The 14,264-nt window shown below is 37.8% G+C and overlaps 1 protein-coding gene across 1 annotated transcript in view; it reads right to left on the bottom strand.

The window, feature by feature from the left end:
* The window catches only part of rsrc1 (arginine/serine-rich coiled-coil 1), a 143,203-nt gene that overhangs the window by 58,594 nt on the left and 70,345 nt on the right, over positions 1 to 14,264 (bottom strand). The window contains exon 5 of the mRNA XM_082180712.1: positions 5,727 to 5,763. Coding sequence (XP_082036838.1) covers positions 5,727 to 5,763 — 37 coding nt within the window. The remainder of the gene's footprint in view (positions 1 to 5,726; positions 5,764 to 14,264) is intronic.

The raw sequence follows: 14,264 nt of genomic DNA, 5'->3' as shown, positions 1-14,264 counted from the left end.
AAACACAACTAGCACTGTTTAACTAATAACTTACATTTTAATTTCAAAATTTCTCCATTTTCTTTAATATGTCTACTAACACTGTATACACGTCTCAAATTCAGTGCAGATGCCATTTTAAACGCCTGTATTTTGTTGAGGCTAATTTTAAAGCTAGCATTTTTTGTTTTTTTTTATTTATTAAATACACAGAACTTTTGTAAACACAAATTATTATATTAGGAAATAAAATGGATCAGTTGGACATCTGACAGGACTGCACGCAACTTCATTTATCTGACGAAACCCATGGGTCAACAAAATGTAATTTAATATTTAAGTGGTCATACAAATGATGGGTACAGTGAAAATCTTGCAAATACCATCAATCTTTAATCAGCTCTTTAAAATTTTGTCAAAGACACTTGCGGTTTGACAAAGACTGCCCCAAAATGACTCGGCTCATTCAACTGTAATAAGCAAAATACAGTTCATGATGGTACCATAAAACAAAATAATGATACAGTAAACAATTTTCAGAATATTGATTCATCCAGGCCATTACACTGGTTTTGGAGTCCAATTGGATTTATCAGTGCTTTGATGGGAACAAAACTGTAATTTAATTTTGTAAAGCCTAAAAGAATACATTAAGGCATACACACATACTGTGATGATAACGAAATTCATATCACACACACTGTACACATACCCTAGTGTATGTCAATTAACCCGAATCTACTTTTTAGCTTAAGTGTCCCCGCCAAAACTACAGGAGCTGCATTAAAGCATATTTTCTCAATGAAAAGTATCGAGACATTTTTTTGCTAACGATAAAAAAAAAAGATTGTATCAACAAATTTAGCATTTCTAACAGCTTTATCAGTAAACATTCAGTGCTAAATCTTTCCTCACAAAAATAACAACAAAAAACATTTAATGGAAATGCAGTTTAAAATAATAAACAATAAAAAGATAACTTTTATATGTATTGTGCGTTTGTGAGAGTACAAAGGCTTTTTAATTGTCATTTAAACCTATTGTTGAAAGAACTGAAAAAAGTTGAAGTCTCAGAAATGAACTTTGATAGTGCCTCTACTCTCTAGGCTTGGCACATTGTACAGAGACCCTTTTCAAACAGACATATTTATTCAAGAGGGTTATGCATGTAATCTTCTTTTCAATAATTCACTGTGTCTCTTATACAGCTGTAGATCAATGGATGCGCTCATAAACTCTCCTCCCCTTTCACTCTCTCCTCTGTCAAATCAGTCCGGCACAATCTTTCCTTTCATCCTCTGTTCCCTCTACATCTGTCCATCGGTCTCCCCAAATGAAGACAAGTTAATTACACATTAACCTGTGACGCACAGTCAAAAATCTGTAAAAATGGTTCATTCTCTGGAAATAGTGCCATTGGTCATTAACAGGATACTGAACCAAGTCATGTTATTTTGAAAGATATGACTCTATAGTGTGTAATTCAAAAACTAAAATGATAACAATGGCAATAATATTTGGTAATTGTTTTAAAGCATCCTTGTTACATGTCTTCATATCTTACAGAATTATTACATCCTCATGTTCTTGCCCGTACACTTAGATCAAGTTCTGAGAATTTGCTTTAACTAACCAAGCTCAAACTATCAACTGTTGGTGGAAGAGCTTTCAGCATTTCAGTTTCTAATTTTAAGTTTCAGTTTTTCTTTCTCTTTACTCCAGACCTTTAAAGTGCCCCTATTATGTTTTTTTTTTTATATTCATGCAGTGTGTAATATAGCTGTTTGTGAATGTAAACGGTCTGCAAAGTTGTGAAGTCAAACGATAAATAAAGTTATACAAGTCGTCTGTAATTTGAATCCCACTGCTTTATGGTTCTACGTCACTAAAAGTAATTCTCACCAACATTCTCCCAAGAATTACAACCTGTAAGTATGAATAATTATTGATGAATAAAGTATATTTTCTACCGGGTGTTCAAAATACGTAGTTTTATGTATTATATTGTGTGTAGGTCTCCGGCTAACCGGCTAACTCACATTATTACTGTCTTACTGAAATACTTCTGCTTATCAGAAGAAGCTTATTATTTGTGTTAGCCTGGGAAAACCCAGACAACTTCCGGCAAATTTAGATTTGCTCTGCAAGTAGTCTGGCAAAGAGCTCATTCAAGGCCATTTCTAATCCGTCGAAATCGCGGCACCAATCAGAAACGTTGGGGCGGGCTTTACACGATGACGATCGCTCTGATTGGTTTTAGCGCAGAGGCATTTGAGCGACGTCCGTTCAACTTTTAAATGCATTATTATATTCAAATTGCAAACACATGAGGACAGTCTCCATGAAAGACCCACTGGCAGATGAACGTGCTACTACATTTCTCTCTGAAACGGTAGGAAAAAGTGACAGGATGCACGCGACAGATCCGTCCGATAAAGATGACGAAGTCCCAAAGCTTGCCTACTTTTTTGCTACACATTCAAAAGTAAATACCTTTTCTTCACAAAAAGAGTACATACTTTTATGGCGTAGTGTAACATAGGCGAATTGGGACGCAGCATATGGCTTTACACGATGACGACCGCTCTGATTGGTTTTAGGTCTATCCACTTGTGCCCAGAGGCATTTGAGCGACGTCCGTTGGTGACGCCCCTTTGGAAATGAGTTATTAATGAAGCTTTGCCAGACCATAACTCAGTTACTACTGAGAATGGTCTGGTTTTAACCAGGCTAGCTGTGTGTCACTATTACCTAAAACTGTGTCTATTAGTGCAGATTGTCTGTCGTTCTCACTACTTTAAAGAAAGATAAAGGATGGAGCAAGATTTGTTTTGCAAACTTTAATGTTACATCAGTCATTCATGTTAGTGCTCGGCTAACAAATAAGTTGTTATTGATACAGTTTCCACATGTGCACCGCAATCAATTAAAAATATACACATGGGTTTATTGATGGACATACTCTTGTTAATGCTGATGGTGAGGAATTACCGTTGAAACATCTCATAATGTTCCTCAAACTGAGTAGTGTATAACTGAGAAACGTACTGCTCGAGTCGTCCTTGCAATGAAGGTTCGGGTTGAATAACTAGTTCTTCCAATGTTTCGTCATCGGACTCGCGATCGCATTGAAATGGTAAAATCAATTTAATCTTTAATGTCTTTACAGTGTGAACAATCACTGAGGACTGAGGAAGCCTCCTGAGCTGAAGTTCAGTTATGGTAATGGGAGTTTAACTTCAGACAGGTGCTGTGAGACCAATCACAACAGACTGGGTCATCTGGCCAATCAGAGCAGAGCAGCTCTCGGAAAGGAGGGATTTAGAGAGACTGATTCATCCATCGAGTCGTTTGAGAATCATTGAAAAATGTGGTGATGTGCGATGTATATATTGAGAAAATAAAACAGTTTTTTGACCTTTGATGCATGTAGACCTGTTGTAGGAGACTCCAAAACAACATTAGGAGACTTTAAAATAGCTTAACAGAGGCAATTTAAGACAGAACTAATTTATTTACAATACGTTTTGTTAACTGATTGTTTACTTTCATTGTCAGGTCCATACTTACTTCGGTTATGGTCTTGAATGTTCTATGATCACCGTCTGACTGCATGTTCACTTTGTTGTTCCCTGACTGTACATTTTAATTATTGGTGTCATGTCAATATTATGTAAAGTGTCCTAGGGTTCTTGAAAGGCGCTACATAAATAAAACATTATTTTTATTATGTACTTACTGTAGTAATAACAGTAAATTATGCATAATTACAAGCAACTAACCCTAACCCTGATTATATAATGAGGACATAACAAGGGTGCTGTAACAAGGGCACCTTAAAATAAATCGTAACCTAATAATTTAATAAAATATTGACTGTGAATTATGTTGTGTGGAACAAAGATATACCACCAGCTTAAACACTGACTATTTTAACAGCAGGCACAAAACATGTTTTGAAGGAGAAATGTTGTGGATTATTAATATTATTTTGCAATTATAATGTGATTGATAACAAGATACACCAAAAATAGCAGAATGTACTCTGTTATCAATTCACATTATGAATATTTGAATTTTAACCTTACTGTGACATGGTTTAAGTTAATTAGCATTTCAGATTTGGGCACAGTACTAGTGACGGTAAATATCTTTTTTTTTCTATCTTTTCTGTTTCTTTTTTGTCTATCCAAATCATGGGTAATCACTGGCCAATGAAAAACACATCTACCAACAGCACAGCAGCTCCAGACAAACAATGACACTCAAAACCAGTGTTACTCACGTATGAAGCAGAATCAAAGCAACCTCGCGTTTTCCCGCTTAGGTCTCTTCAGCACTAGAAAGCTTTTCTAATATTAGCGTGGGTCCTAAAGCTCTTTCCTGATCATACCCTTCTTTTTCCAGTGATATTCCTCTGAGCTTTTGTAATGTCTCTCAGCCATCTCTCTTTCTACAGTCTTTCTTCAAAACTCCCTCTTGCTCATTCTCTCTCCTCCCCCATCATGAGTGGACACGCCTCCTACTGCTGATTGGCTCACTCTCCTCCCCCATCATGAGTGGACATGCCTCCTACTGCTGATTGGCTCACTCTCCTCCCCCATCATGAATGTACACGCCTCCTACTGCTGATTGGCTCACTCTCTCTCTCCTCCCCCATCATGAGTGGACACGCTCCTTACTGCTGATTGGCTACAAGTTTATTGTGTTGTCCGATCGACTTTCAACATAATTTCTCAGAAATCGCTAACTGCACCTTTAATAGTGAAGAGGACACAGTATCTATGGTCGTCCACAAAATTATAGGTCAGGCTACACTAGCCGCCCCATGCACCACATGACACTGATGATGTCCCATACAAACACTTATGCCTGTGCTTAGGAACAGGACCAACAGTGAGACATCTTGAGAAGGAATGAGCGGGAATATGTGATAAAGATTTGATTTTAGAATATAAGCATGATAATTGATAAGGAGTAAGGTCAGGTGTGTAGAGTGACCCTTAAAGGGCCAGGCGTGCGTTTAATATTCAGGGTGTGGAGCTCAGGGAGGTGAGTGTACATTCAGAGAGTCAGGACCCCGCTGTGACCTCTCTCCATTATTCATCCCTTAGAAAAAAAAAATAGAAATGGAAACTCAATTCCACCCAGGAGGAGAAAAGCATCCCTTTAACTCCAGTGCATGGCACTCTGACCCTGTACTAGAAAGGCTGCAGAAAACCCAGGAAATGTTGGACGTTACATTTTTAAACCCTCCCCAGGGCTCATTTTAAGGGCCAACAGCACGCCCTACATCCAGAGAGAGGGAGGCAGGACGGTAGAAGTGGGAAGGCACTGTGATCTCTCCAGATGTGTTCAGACGTAATGTGTGCTTGACATGAGTGTGTGAACTGTTCCAGACTGAACTGTACATTCAACTGAAAATTCAACAGCTTGAGGATACAAATCAAAGGATGCACACTCTACTGGTGAATTTGTGTTTACTTTTTCTGAATTGCCCAACTGACTCAATTCAGGTGGGGAACTAACATGCAACACCTTCTAGTAAAAAGACAAAAGCAAAAATTAAAGAGGAAATGTAAAAAATGGGGGTCAAATGAAAGAGTAGAAGTAATGAAAACCCAGGCATTCGTGTGGGAGTCGGAGAAAGACCTCTCCGGTATTTCAAGGCAATTGCTGAACATTCATTTTGGATGCAGATATCAACGTTTCAGGAAACACTGAAGGGGGAAAGAAGCACAACTTACCAGATGTTCTAATCCAGCTTTGATGTTTCCAGTTTCCCTGCAACAGAAGAACAAATTTGTTTCACTGTAAATAACGCAAAGACACCAAGCGTCTCATCACCCTGTGCTCCCACTCACTCCTCCACCTCTTACGGTTCGCCCATAATCGTTGTTTTTAAAGGTGTACTGTTTTTACCCAGTTCCATGAGGGAAAGAGATTTCAAAAGAGCTCTTATACTTCTTTTAAAATATGACACAATACAAGTGAAAAGAGTTAGAGTGGAAATAAAAAAAAATTACAGCGGTTAAAGACAGCTGGGTCTTCATGGGAATAATGATGCTCACAGATGCTGTGTGGGTGTGTGTTTACATTAAATAACCATTCATTGCGTCTCAATTCATTCACATGCTCAAAGTATGGAACAGTAATAATTTGCAGGAATCATGCAGAGAGTGTGTTGCGGACTCTGTTTACCTTACAAAAAAGGACAAATATTCAATATGGTATTTGAGTTGATAGAAAGGAGTTTAAAGAGAAAAGTTTATTTATTTTATTTTTTTATGCATGTTTTTGGTATTAATATGCCTTTACAATGGAAGGACTAAACAGTCAGTTATTTTCAATGAACTCAAATGTTCTCATGTCTCAAAAGCTGAGAGAAAATACTGGACATATCCTATTTAGTCTTCTGTGTGCTAAAACTCTGCTTTACTGTACATTATCAGCGACTGCAGTTTAATTGTCCATCATGTTTGTTTATGCTTTGACAACAGTAACACCATACAATTTACTGACTTGAACTAGCCCATAATATTTACAAAAAAATTGTTTTATATACAGTTGCAATCGAAATTATTCAACCCCATTGCAAATCAAGTTTATTGGCAAAAATGTACAGACTTTCAGCTGTTTGCAATGAACAAATCAAACAAAACTAATTGAAATAGCTCAACACAACAAATGTTTCAAGTGGTTTCCCCAAATTTGACTAAAAATATAACTTTTAATGACTTCTGCCGTTTCAAAATTATTCAACCCCCTTGAATAGAATCCCTCACAACTGCACAAATCTGCAAAAAGGTGTTGTCTCAAGCACACTTGATGCAACTAATCAAGGGCTTCATTAGTTGCACCAGGAGTGCTTGAGCCAGAACACATGAAATATCTAAAATGGCTAGTTTTATTAAGTGTCACGTTTGACTTCATGTTAGAAATATGGCAAAGTCAAAAGAATGGTTTGCAGCAAGACTTGGTGGCAACATGGTAAATGGTAAATGGACTGCATTTATATAGCGCTTTCACAGACCCAATGGCCACCAAAGCGCTTTACAATATTGCCTCACATTCACCCATTCACTCACTCATTCATACACCGACGGCGGTGTCAGCCATGCAAGGCGATCCAGCTCGTCGGGAGCAGCTGGGGTTAGGTGTCTTGCTCAAGGACACCTCGACACTTGGTCAGGTGGAACCGGGGATTGAACCACCAACCTTCCGGTTTGTAGACAATCTACATGAACCACTGAGCCACTGCCGCCCCTGAACATGAACTGAGATTTAAGCTGCACAGTGGCGTAATAAACGCATGCCAGAACTCCAAGACGTACACAACTACTGACCCAAAAGCACAAGAAAAGTTGGCTCCAATTTGCTCAAAATCATATAAATAAGCCACAGCAAATTTGGGATAATGTTCTGTGAAGCGATGGAACTTTTCGGCCCTCTGGATCACTAGAACACTGTCTAAAGTTAAGCATGTTGGTGCTCGATGATGCTCTGTGGCTGCTTTGCATCCTCTGGCACTGGAAACCTGCAGCGTGTGGAAGGCAAGATGGATTTATTGAAGTATCAAGAAATCCTTGGAGAAAACATCATGCCGTCAGTGAGGAAGCTGAAGCTTCGGCGTCATTGGACCTTCCAACTGGACAATGATCCCAAGCAATTCTCAAATTCCACCAAGGCTTGGTAGCAGAAGAAGTCCTGGAAGATTCTACAGTGGCCATCATCGTCACCTGACTTGAACCCCATTGAAAATTTCTGGTGGGATTTGAATGTACACTACTGTTCAAAAGTTAAATAGACTTAATTTCAAATGTTTTTTTAAACGATCTAATTAAATAATCCAGAAAATAAAAATATTAAGCAGCATAACCGTTTTCAACATTGATAATAATAATAAATGAGCATTATTAGAATGATTTCTGAAGGATCATGTGACACTGAACACTGGAGTAATGATGCTGAAAATTCAGCTTTGAGATTACATGAACAAATTACATTTAAAATAAATATCAAAATATTAACCATTTATATATATATATATTTTTATAATATTACCATTTTTATCAGCCTTGGTGAGCAAAAACTTAATGTCGTCATAAACTTATATAGCGGTGAACGGGAGACGACAGCAAATATAATTTTCAAATTTCGATTTGCTCCGAAAGCATAAGAAAAAAAATCTGTGAAAGAGTTTCCGCGACTTTACAAAAGAGGGAAAATATTTAGAGAGGTTGATTACGTTGGCCAGAAGAGAGAAAGATGTCAAATTTGCCGTCACTCCCTCAGCTGTTATATTAGAAACAGCCTTGCAGCAGCATTTTTGCCATATGAAAAAGTTAAATAACATAATATACCGTATAGCATCATAAATGTGTATTAAAAGTGAAAATATGAAAAACTTTACTAGATTTGCGGAAACGTATCGTCACAGTCCATGAAAAGGGTCCATTGTGTTTATTGTGCCTCTTTTTCTTCATTATTTCTCTGCTGAGTATCAACAGACTGAGACTGGAAATTGCAGAGACCCCAAACATCGAGTATTAAGAGGCATGGGGTGTTTTTATAAGTGCACTGTAACAATGACACCATAAAATAAAGTCTAACCCAAAATACTGTTTTTCTTTTTTTCTTTCTTTTTTTTCTTTTCTAATGAGAGTAAAATAAGCATGCAATAGTACTTTTTTTAATTATAATTATTACTTGAAAATGGAAAACTGGCCAGAAAAGGACAGCCTCTACATACTGTGTGTGTGTGTGTGTGTGTGTGTGTGTGTGTGTGTGTGTGTGTGTGTGTGTGTGTGTGGTTTGTAAACATGACGTTAACAAGCCTATGGCAGCCCAGAAATGGCTCCAGTGATCAGGGACACAAAACCCCATGTGATATCCACTCTTCCCCCTCTTCCCTCTGATGTCCAAGCACATCTCTCCATCCATCTCTCCTTCTACAGAGATGCTGTCTATTCCTGATGAGCACAGAAAGGCCAGCGCAAGCTAACAAACATCATCATGTAAAACACAAACAGGTCATTGTTGAGACACACGAGTCAGGGGTTAGGGGCACTGGCTAAAAACAAGTTACCGTGGTGACAGAAAGCTGTAACCCTTTAATAAGAACAATTAGCAGAAACAATTACTCAAAAAAGAGACAATATCACTTCTTTTCCTCTTGACACTCCCTTTCCTTTCCCCTCATTACACTAATTTTGTTTTCTTTTTATAATCACTCATCCAATTTCACAAGTGCTTATTATCTTAGCACCCTCCCCCCATCTCTAATTTTTTTTTGTCATTTAGCAGCTTCCCCCGTCTATGGCTAAATGACTGTATTCTTGTAATTGTATCTGTCTCTCTCCGTGGCAAACGTCTGTGCTGAAAAAAAAAAAAAAACACATCCCAATTAAATTATAACCTTCAAACCGAATCACAACACTGCTGAGTGCAGACACAGGAAGACATTATTGGCAAATGAATATACATTTTTATTGAACTGGTACATCTTCACTTTCACCTTAAATTTTTTTTTTAATCTTCATCAGTTTTTTTTTCCTCTACAGATGTTGTCCATTTCCTGCAGTTCTGCGGGGAGCACAGATCTCCCATCCCTCTCATTCCCTCCCTCTCTCCGGACGCCCTGAACATGCTCACATCGATTTCTGAATTACAGTGCAATATTAAATAATTAATATACTTGCCATGATCGATGTTTTGCCTTAGCCCAATATTACATTATCAATCAAACTTGGTTTAATGTAATAATATTGAAAATGTGTCAGGGGTTGTTTGGCTGGTTTACAATTTGTGTGAGAGAGAAGCATGTCATGAAGCATTTTATATTGTTTAAATGGACAGTGGTGGAAGATGAAACGAGATCAGTGTTGAGTTGACCTTGAGCTATAAATCCTACAGATCGGCTTATAATGATCTTAATAAACATAAACCTACTCCAGCCAAAACACTGGCTAGTGCGCAACAGTGGAAGATATACGCACTGGTCAGTTGTATATAATAATACCAAACCTAACCAAACCCTGTAGTCAATATTTTATCCCTTAAAACTAATCTTTGATCACCAAAATAACATATATAAAAGTTTTTTCTTAAAAAAAAAAATAAAAAAAAATGCATGTCTTAAAATAGCTTGATGGTAACTCTACACCCTTGCCTCATTTAGTATACGAGGTTCTATGAATATGCAGATGAGCCCCGCCTCCACTCACTCACAGCAGCTCAGAGATCCACTTGTTGACGATCACACGTTGATCTGATTGGTTACAAGGTAGTTTGTGACGTCAGAAACACCAGCGATTTCAAACCATGTTTTTGAGACTGTCTTTGGTTCACTGCAGTTTTAAGGAGAAAATACTCAGCAATGGTTTCGACTTATGAATTTACACATGGCAAATATTTTGGGTGACCAATTCTTTCAAATTTTCCAAATTTGACTTGGACAGGAACTGCAGTGCACTTCCTACACTTCACCTTTAAAATTGTAAAGCGACTAAAATAAAAGGAAAAGAGAGAGAACCAAAAAAAAACAAAAAAAAACAAAGAGAGCTAATAAAGAGGAAATCGGTCAATGAACGAGTAGTCAGCATGAAGGACGGGGAAAAAAAAAGTTCCCTCTGCATGGCTTCCCGTAAAGAAGTCATTATTTATCTCGACTTAATTAAGTAAAAGAGGACAAACAAGTCAAAGTGTTAACAGAGCTTGATGCAATGCCAGCCATTTGCTTACAGGTCAATAGAGCCAAATAGGAAACGTCTGACCAATCTGTCAAATTCAAGAGGCCCTGACTGACGTCTCTCTCTGAGTGTGTGTTCATTCCCAACTGCATCGTATCCATGTGTTATTATCCTTTTCGTCTGAAAGCCCCTGTTCTCCATCTCTCTCACTGTCCATCATCTTTTCTTCTGCACAGGCATGACTGAATTAATTAAAGTGCCCCTATTGTGCTTTTTCGAATATTCCCTATCATGCAGTGTGTAATACAGCTATCCGTGAATGTACACGATCTGCTCAGTTGTGAAGTCGAAAGCGCAAGATAAATAAAGTTATTGTCTCTCAAAAGAAAAAATCGACTCTGAACCGCCAAAACGAGTCGTCAGTAATTTGAATCCCACTTCCGTGATTGCTACATGTCACTGGGTAACACATTTGCCTAATGCATCGGTCTATGGTCTTCATTGGCTGCCCGCGAACAATGTTTACTTCGACCAAACGCTGTAGCTGTGTATATGTCGAGAAGACGCTGTTTTCTCCGCTGCAAAAGCAAATTCTCTATGTAAACACTTCCAAAGGATGAGGATGTGAAGAGTCAGTGGTTAAAATTACCAGCAGTAACATTTTGAAAATTGTTTTTCAAAACTACATGAGGATTAAATTGGATTTACAAAATCCTTATCCATTAAAGATGGGTCGGCTCACAGTTTATTTGGACCAACTTGCTCCTCAAAATCACAACCTGTAAGTATGACGTCTTTTTTTATTTATTTTTTATGGTAAAATCCACGTCATCATTACTGTCTTTACAGTGTGTACAATCGCTGAACTTTAAGAAGCCTCTGGAGCTGAAGTTCAGTTATGGTAATGAGTGTTTCTTTCAGGCGCTGTAGACCAATCACAACAGACTGGGCCATCTGACCAATCATAGCAGAACAGACCAATCACAACAGACTGGGCCATCTGACCAATCATAGCAGAACAGACCAATCACAACAGACTGGGCCATTTGACCAATCATAGCAGAGCAGACCAATCACAACAGACTGGGCCATCTGACCAATCAGAGCAGAGCAGACCAATCACAACAGACTGGGCCATCTGACCAATCAGAGCAGAGCAGACCAATCACAACAAACTGGGCCATCTGGCCAATCAGAGCAGAGCAGCTCTCGGAAAGGAGGGATTTAGAGAGACTGATTCATCTGTCGAGTCGTTTGAGAATCATTGAAAAATGTGGTGATGTGCGATGTATAAACCTTTTTTGACCTTTGATGCATGTAAACCTGTTGTAGGAGACCTCCAAAACAAAACATTTCTGTATTCAGCCAATCTTCTTATTCCTGTATTTTGAAAAGTCGGTGAAAAGCAGAGGTCAAGCTTTTAGCCCAGCGCTCAACACAGATGCCTTAATATACAGCTTTAGTAGGCAGTGGTTTTGTTCTGGCCCACTTTAACCCTGCCAGTGTCTTACAGGTGTCTACAGACAGGTCAACGCAGTCTCCGGCCTATCCTAAGGAGGGCACCATATCATTTCTGCAGGGGCATTTCAACCGAAGGTGACCCCTGGAAAGCGGCTATTTTGCATAGGGCATCGATTCGATCAGCGGTGGCCCGGGGTCAAGATGATACGCAGCTGTTTATGAGCTTTAAATGTGATCTACATTGGCCCAAAAAAAGTATTTATAAACTGGGCTGTTTTTTCAGATAGAGTTTTTAACCGGATAGAGTCAAGGTGATTTTTAGTCGATTTATAAAGTTCACAAAAGTGTCCTGGCAAACACAAGTGTTGCTCATTGCATGAACTTTGGACATGTTATAAAAATGCCTTGATTTGATATTTTGTTATATAATATGGATGTAGATTTTCAGATATATGTCAGTAAAATTCACTCCAAATACCATGTAAATCTCATCTTAACACATTTATTGAATGGTTATGCTCTTATTAATCTGGACTTCACATCTGAACATCAACATTTGCCATAATAATTTCATCTGAACTGTTTTAAGTCAAGTTAAGTCAAATTTATTTTGCACTTTTTACAATACACATTGTTTCAAAGCAGCTTTACAGCATATCATGTTAATGTTTAAAATATCTTTATATCTTCATGGCTTAGTAGTTTAGTTTACATTTTTGCAACAATATAAACAATCAAGCAGCCAAGATTTGCTATATAGTACTTTACGTGAGTGTGTACTATATGTTTGTAGGTAAAGTAGGATGTATTTGTACCCAACTTTTAATATATCACTGGGCAATAATATAGTTCACATATCTTTTAAATGATATTTAAACAATAAAGTAGAAGAGATTTGCTATATAATATATAGCGCTTAACGTGAGTGTACTATATGTATCCGGGTAAGGTTGGATATACTTTTTTGTAGTTTCAATTTGTTATTAATTATACATTTGGTTGATTTCATTGATATATTCGTAATCTGGTGAAATTGACAATAATGAAACCTGTGAGGTTTTGTTCAATTAACAACAATTTGGTGAAGTGACCATCTTAATTATTTAATTAATTACCAATAAATAATATGTTATGGTCAAATTATTTAATTTTTTGTCAATAGCGATAGATGAATGTGTTCTCTTTTGTGTAAATTAAGAGCTTTTTTAAGTTTGTTAATGTGGATTTCATTTAGATGTTGGTGGTAAAAATCTGGGTATTTTAATTTCATGGTTTTTTCAAAGGGCAAACAGCTGCAAAACTGAGCATTTTAGTCCAGAAAATGGTGATGTATTATGGATGTCTGACTTTTTTAAACAAAAAAATTATAATTTTAAAACATTATAATATTTTTTTTAAATTACCCCTTAAGGTTCTGATTTAAAAAGAGGAGACAGACTGGGAAAGAGTGCAATATGAATAAAAGTTCAAGATCAAGCAAGTCACATTATGCATCATCAAATGTGTCAGTGAGTGCTCATATGTTGTCCAATGCCTGATTAAAAAAAAACTATGGTGGGTTTATTAAAGGAGATGATGATAATGGAGAGATGCATCCTTCATCCATATGATCCACTCATCAATGTCTCTCTGGCTTCCTGTGTGGCAGGGAAATGACAGGAGAGCCGAGGAGAGCGTGGCAGAGTGATAGACTTGGCTGTGCAATAAAATGGAGGACAAGGAGGTTGATTGTCATCTCCATATCACGTACTTAGCAGCGGCACTGAATTGAAATTGAAATTGTGTTCCTGAGTGTATAGCACTGCTGGCCCTTTTGATTTCTCTGTTAAACTGTTCAGAAAGGGGGGGCAGTCACACACACACACACACACACACACACACACACACTCACGAGTATGCTGGTAAGGCTGCCACCATCACATTTCAGCATAAGTAGGTTGATAATAGCAAAGGCTGGCCAGTGAGTCTTTAATCAGATCAAAACCGCCCTTCTTTTAGAGCTCAAGTCCCTAAAAAGGGAGACAGAGAGAGAGAAACAGAGAGGGTGGGATAGAGAGATTTATAAATAACAAAACTGGGCTCTTAGCATAATCCTAGCACAGCATAGATTCAAAATCCATTAAAAACCAGGAA

Source organism: Leuciscus leuciscus, assembly GCF_965113295.1.
Source record: "Leuciscus leuciscus genome assembly, chromosome: 9".
Lineage (NCBI taxonomy): Eukaryota > Metazoa > Chordata > Actinopteri > Cypriniformes > Leuciscidae > Leuciscus > Leuciscus leuciscus.
The sequence above is the reverse complement of the archived record's forward strand: the minus strand, read 5'-3'. Positions and strand labels throughout refer to the sequence as shown.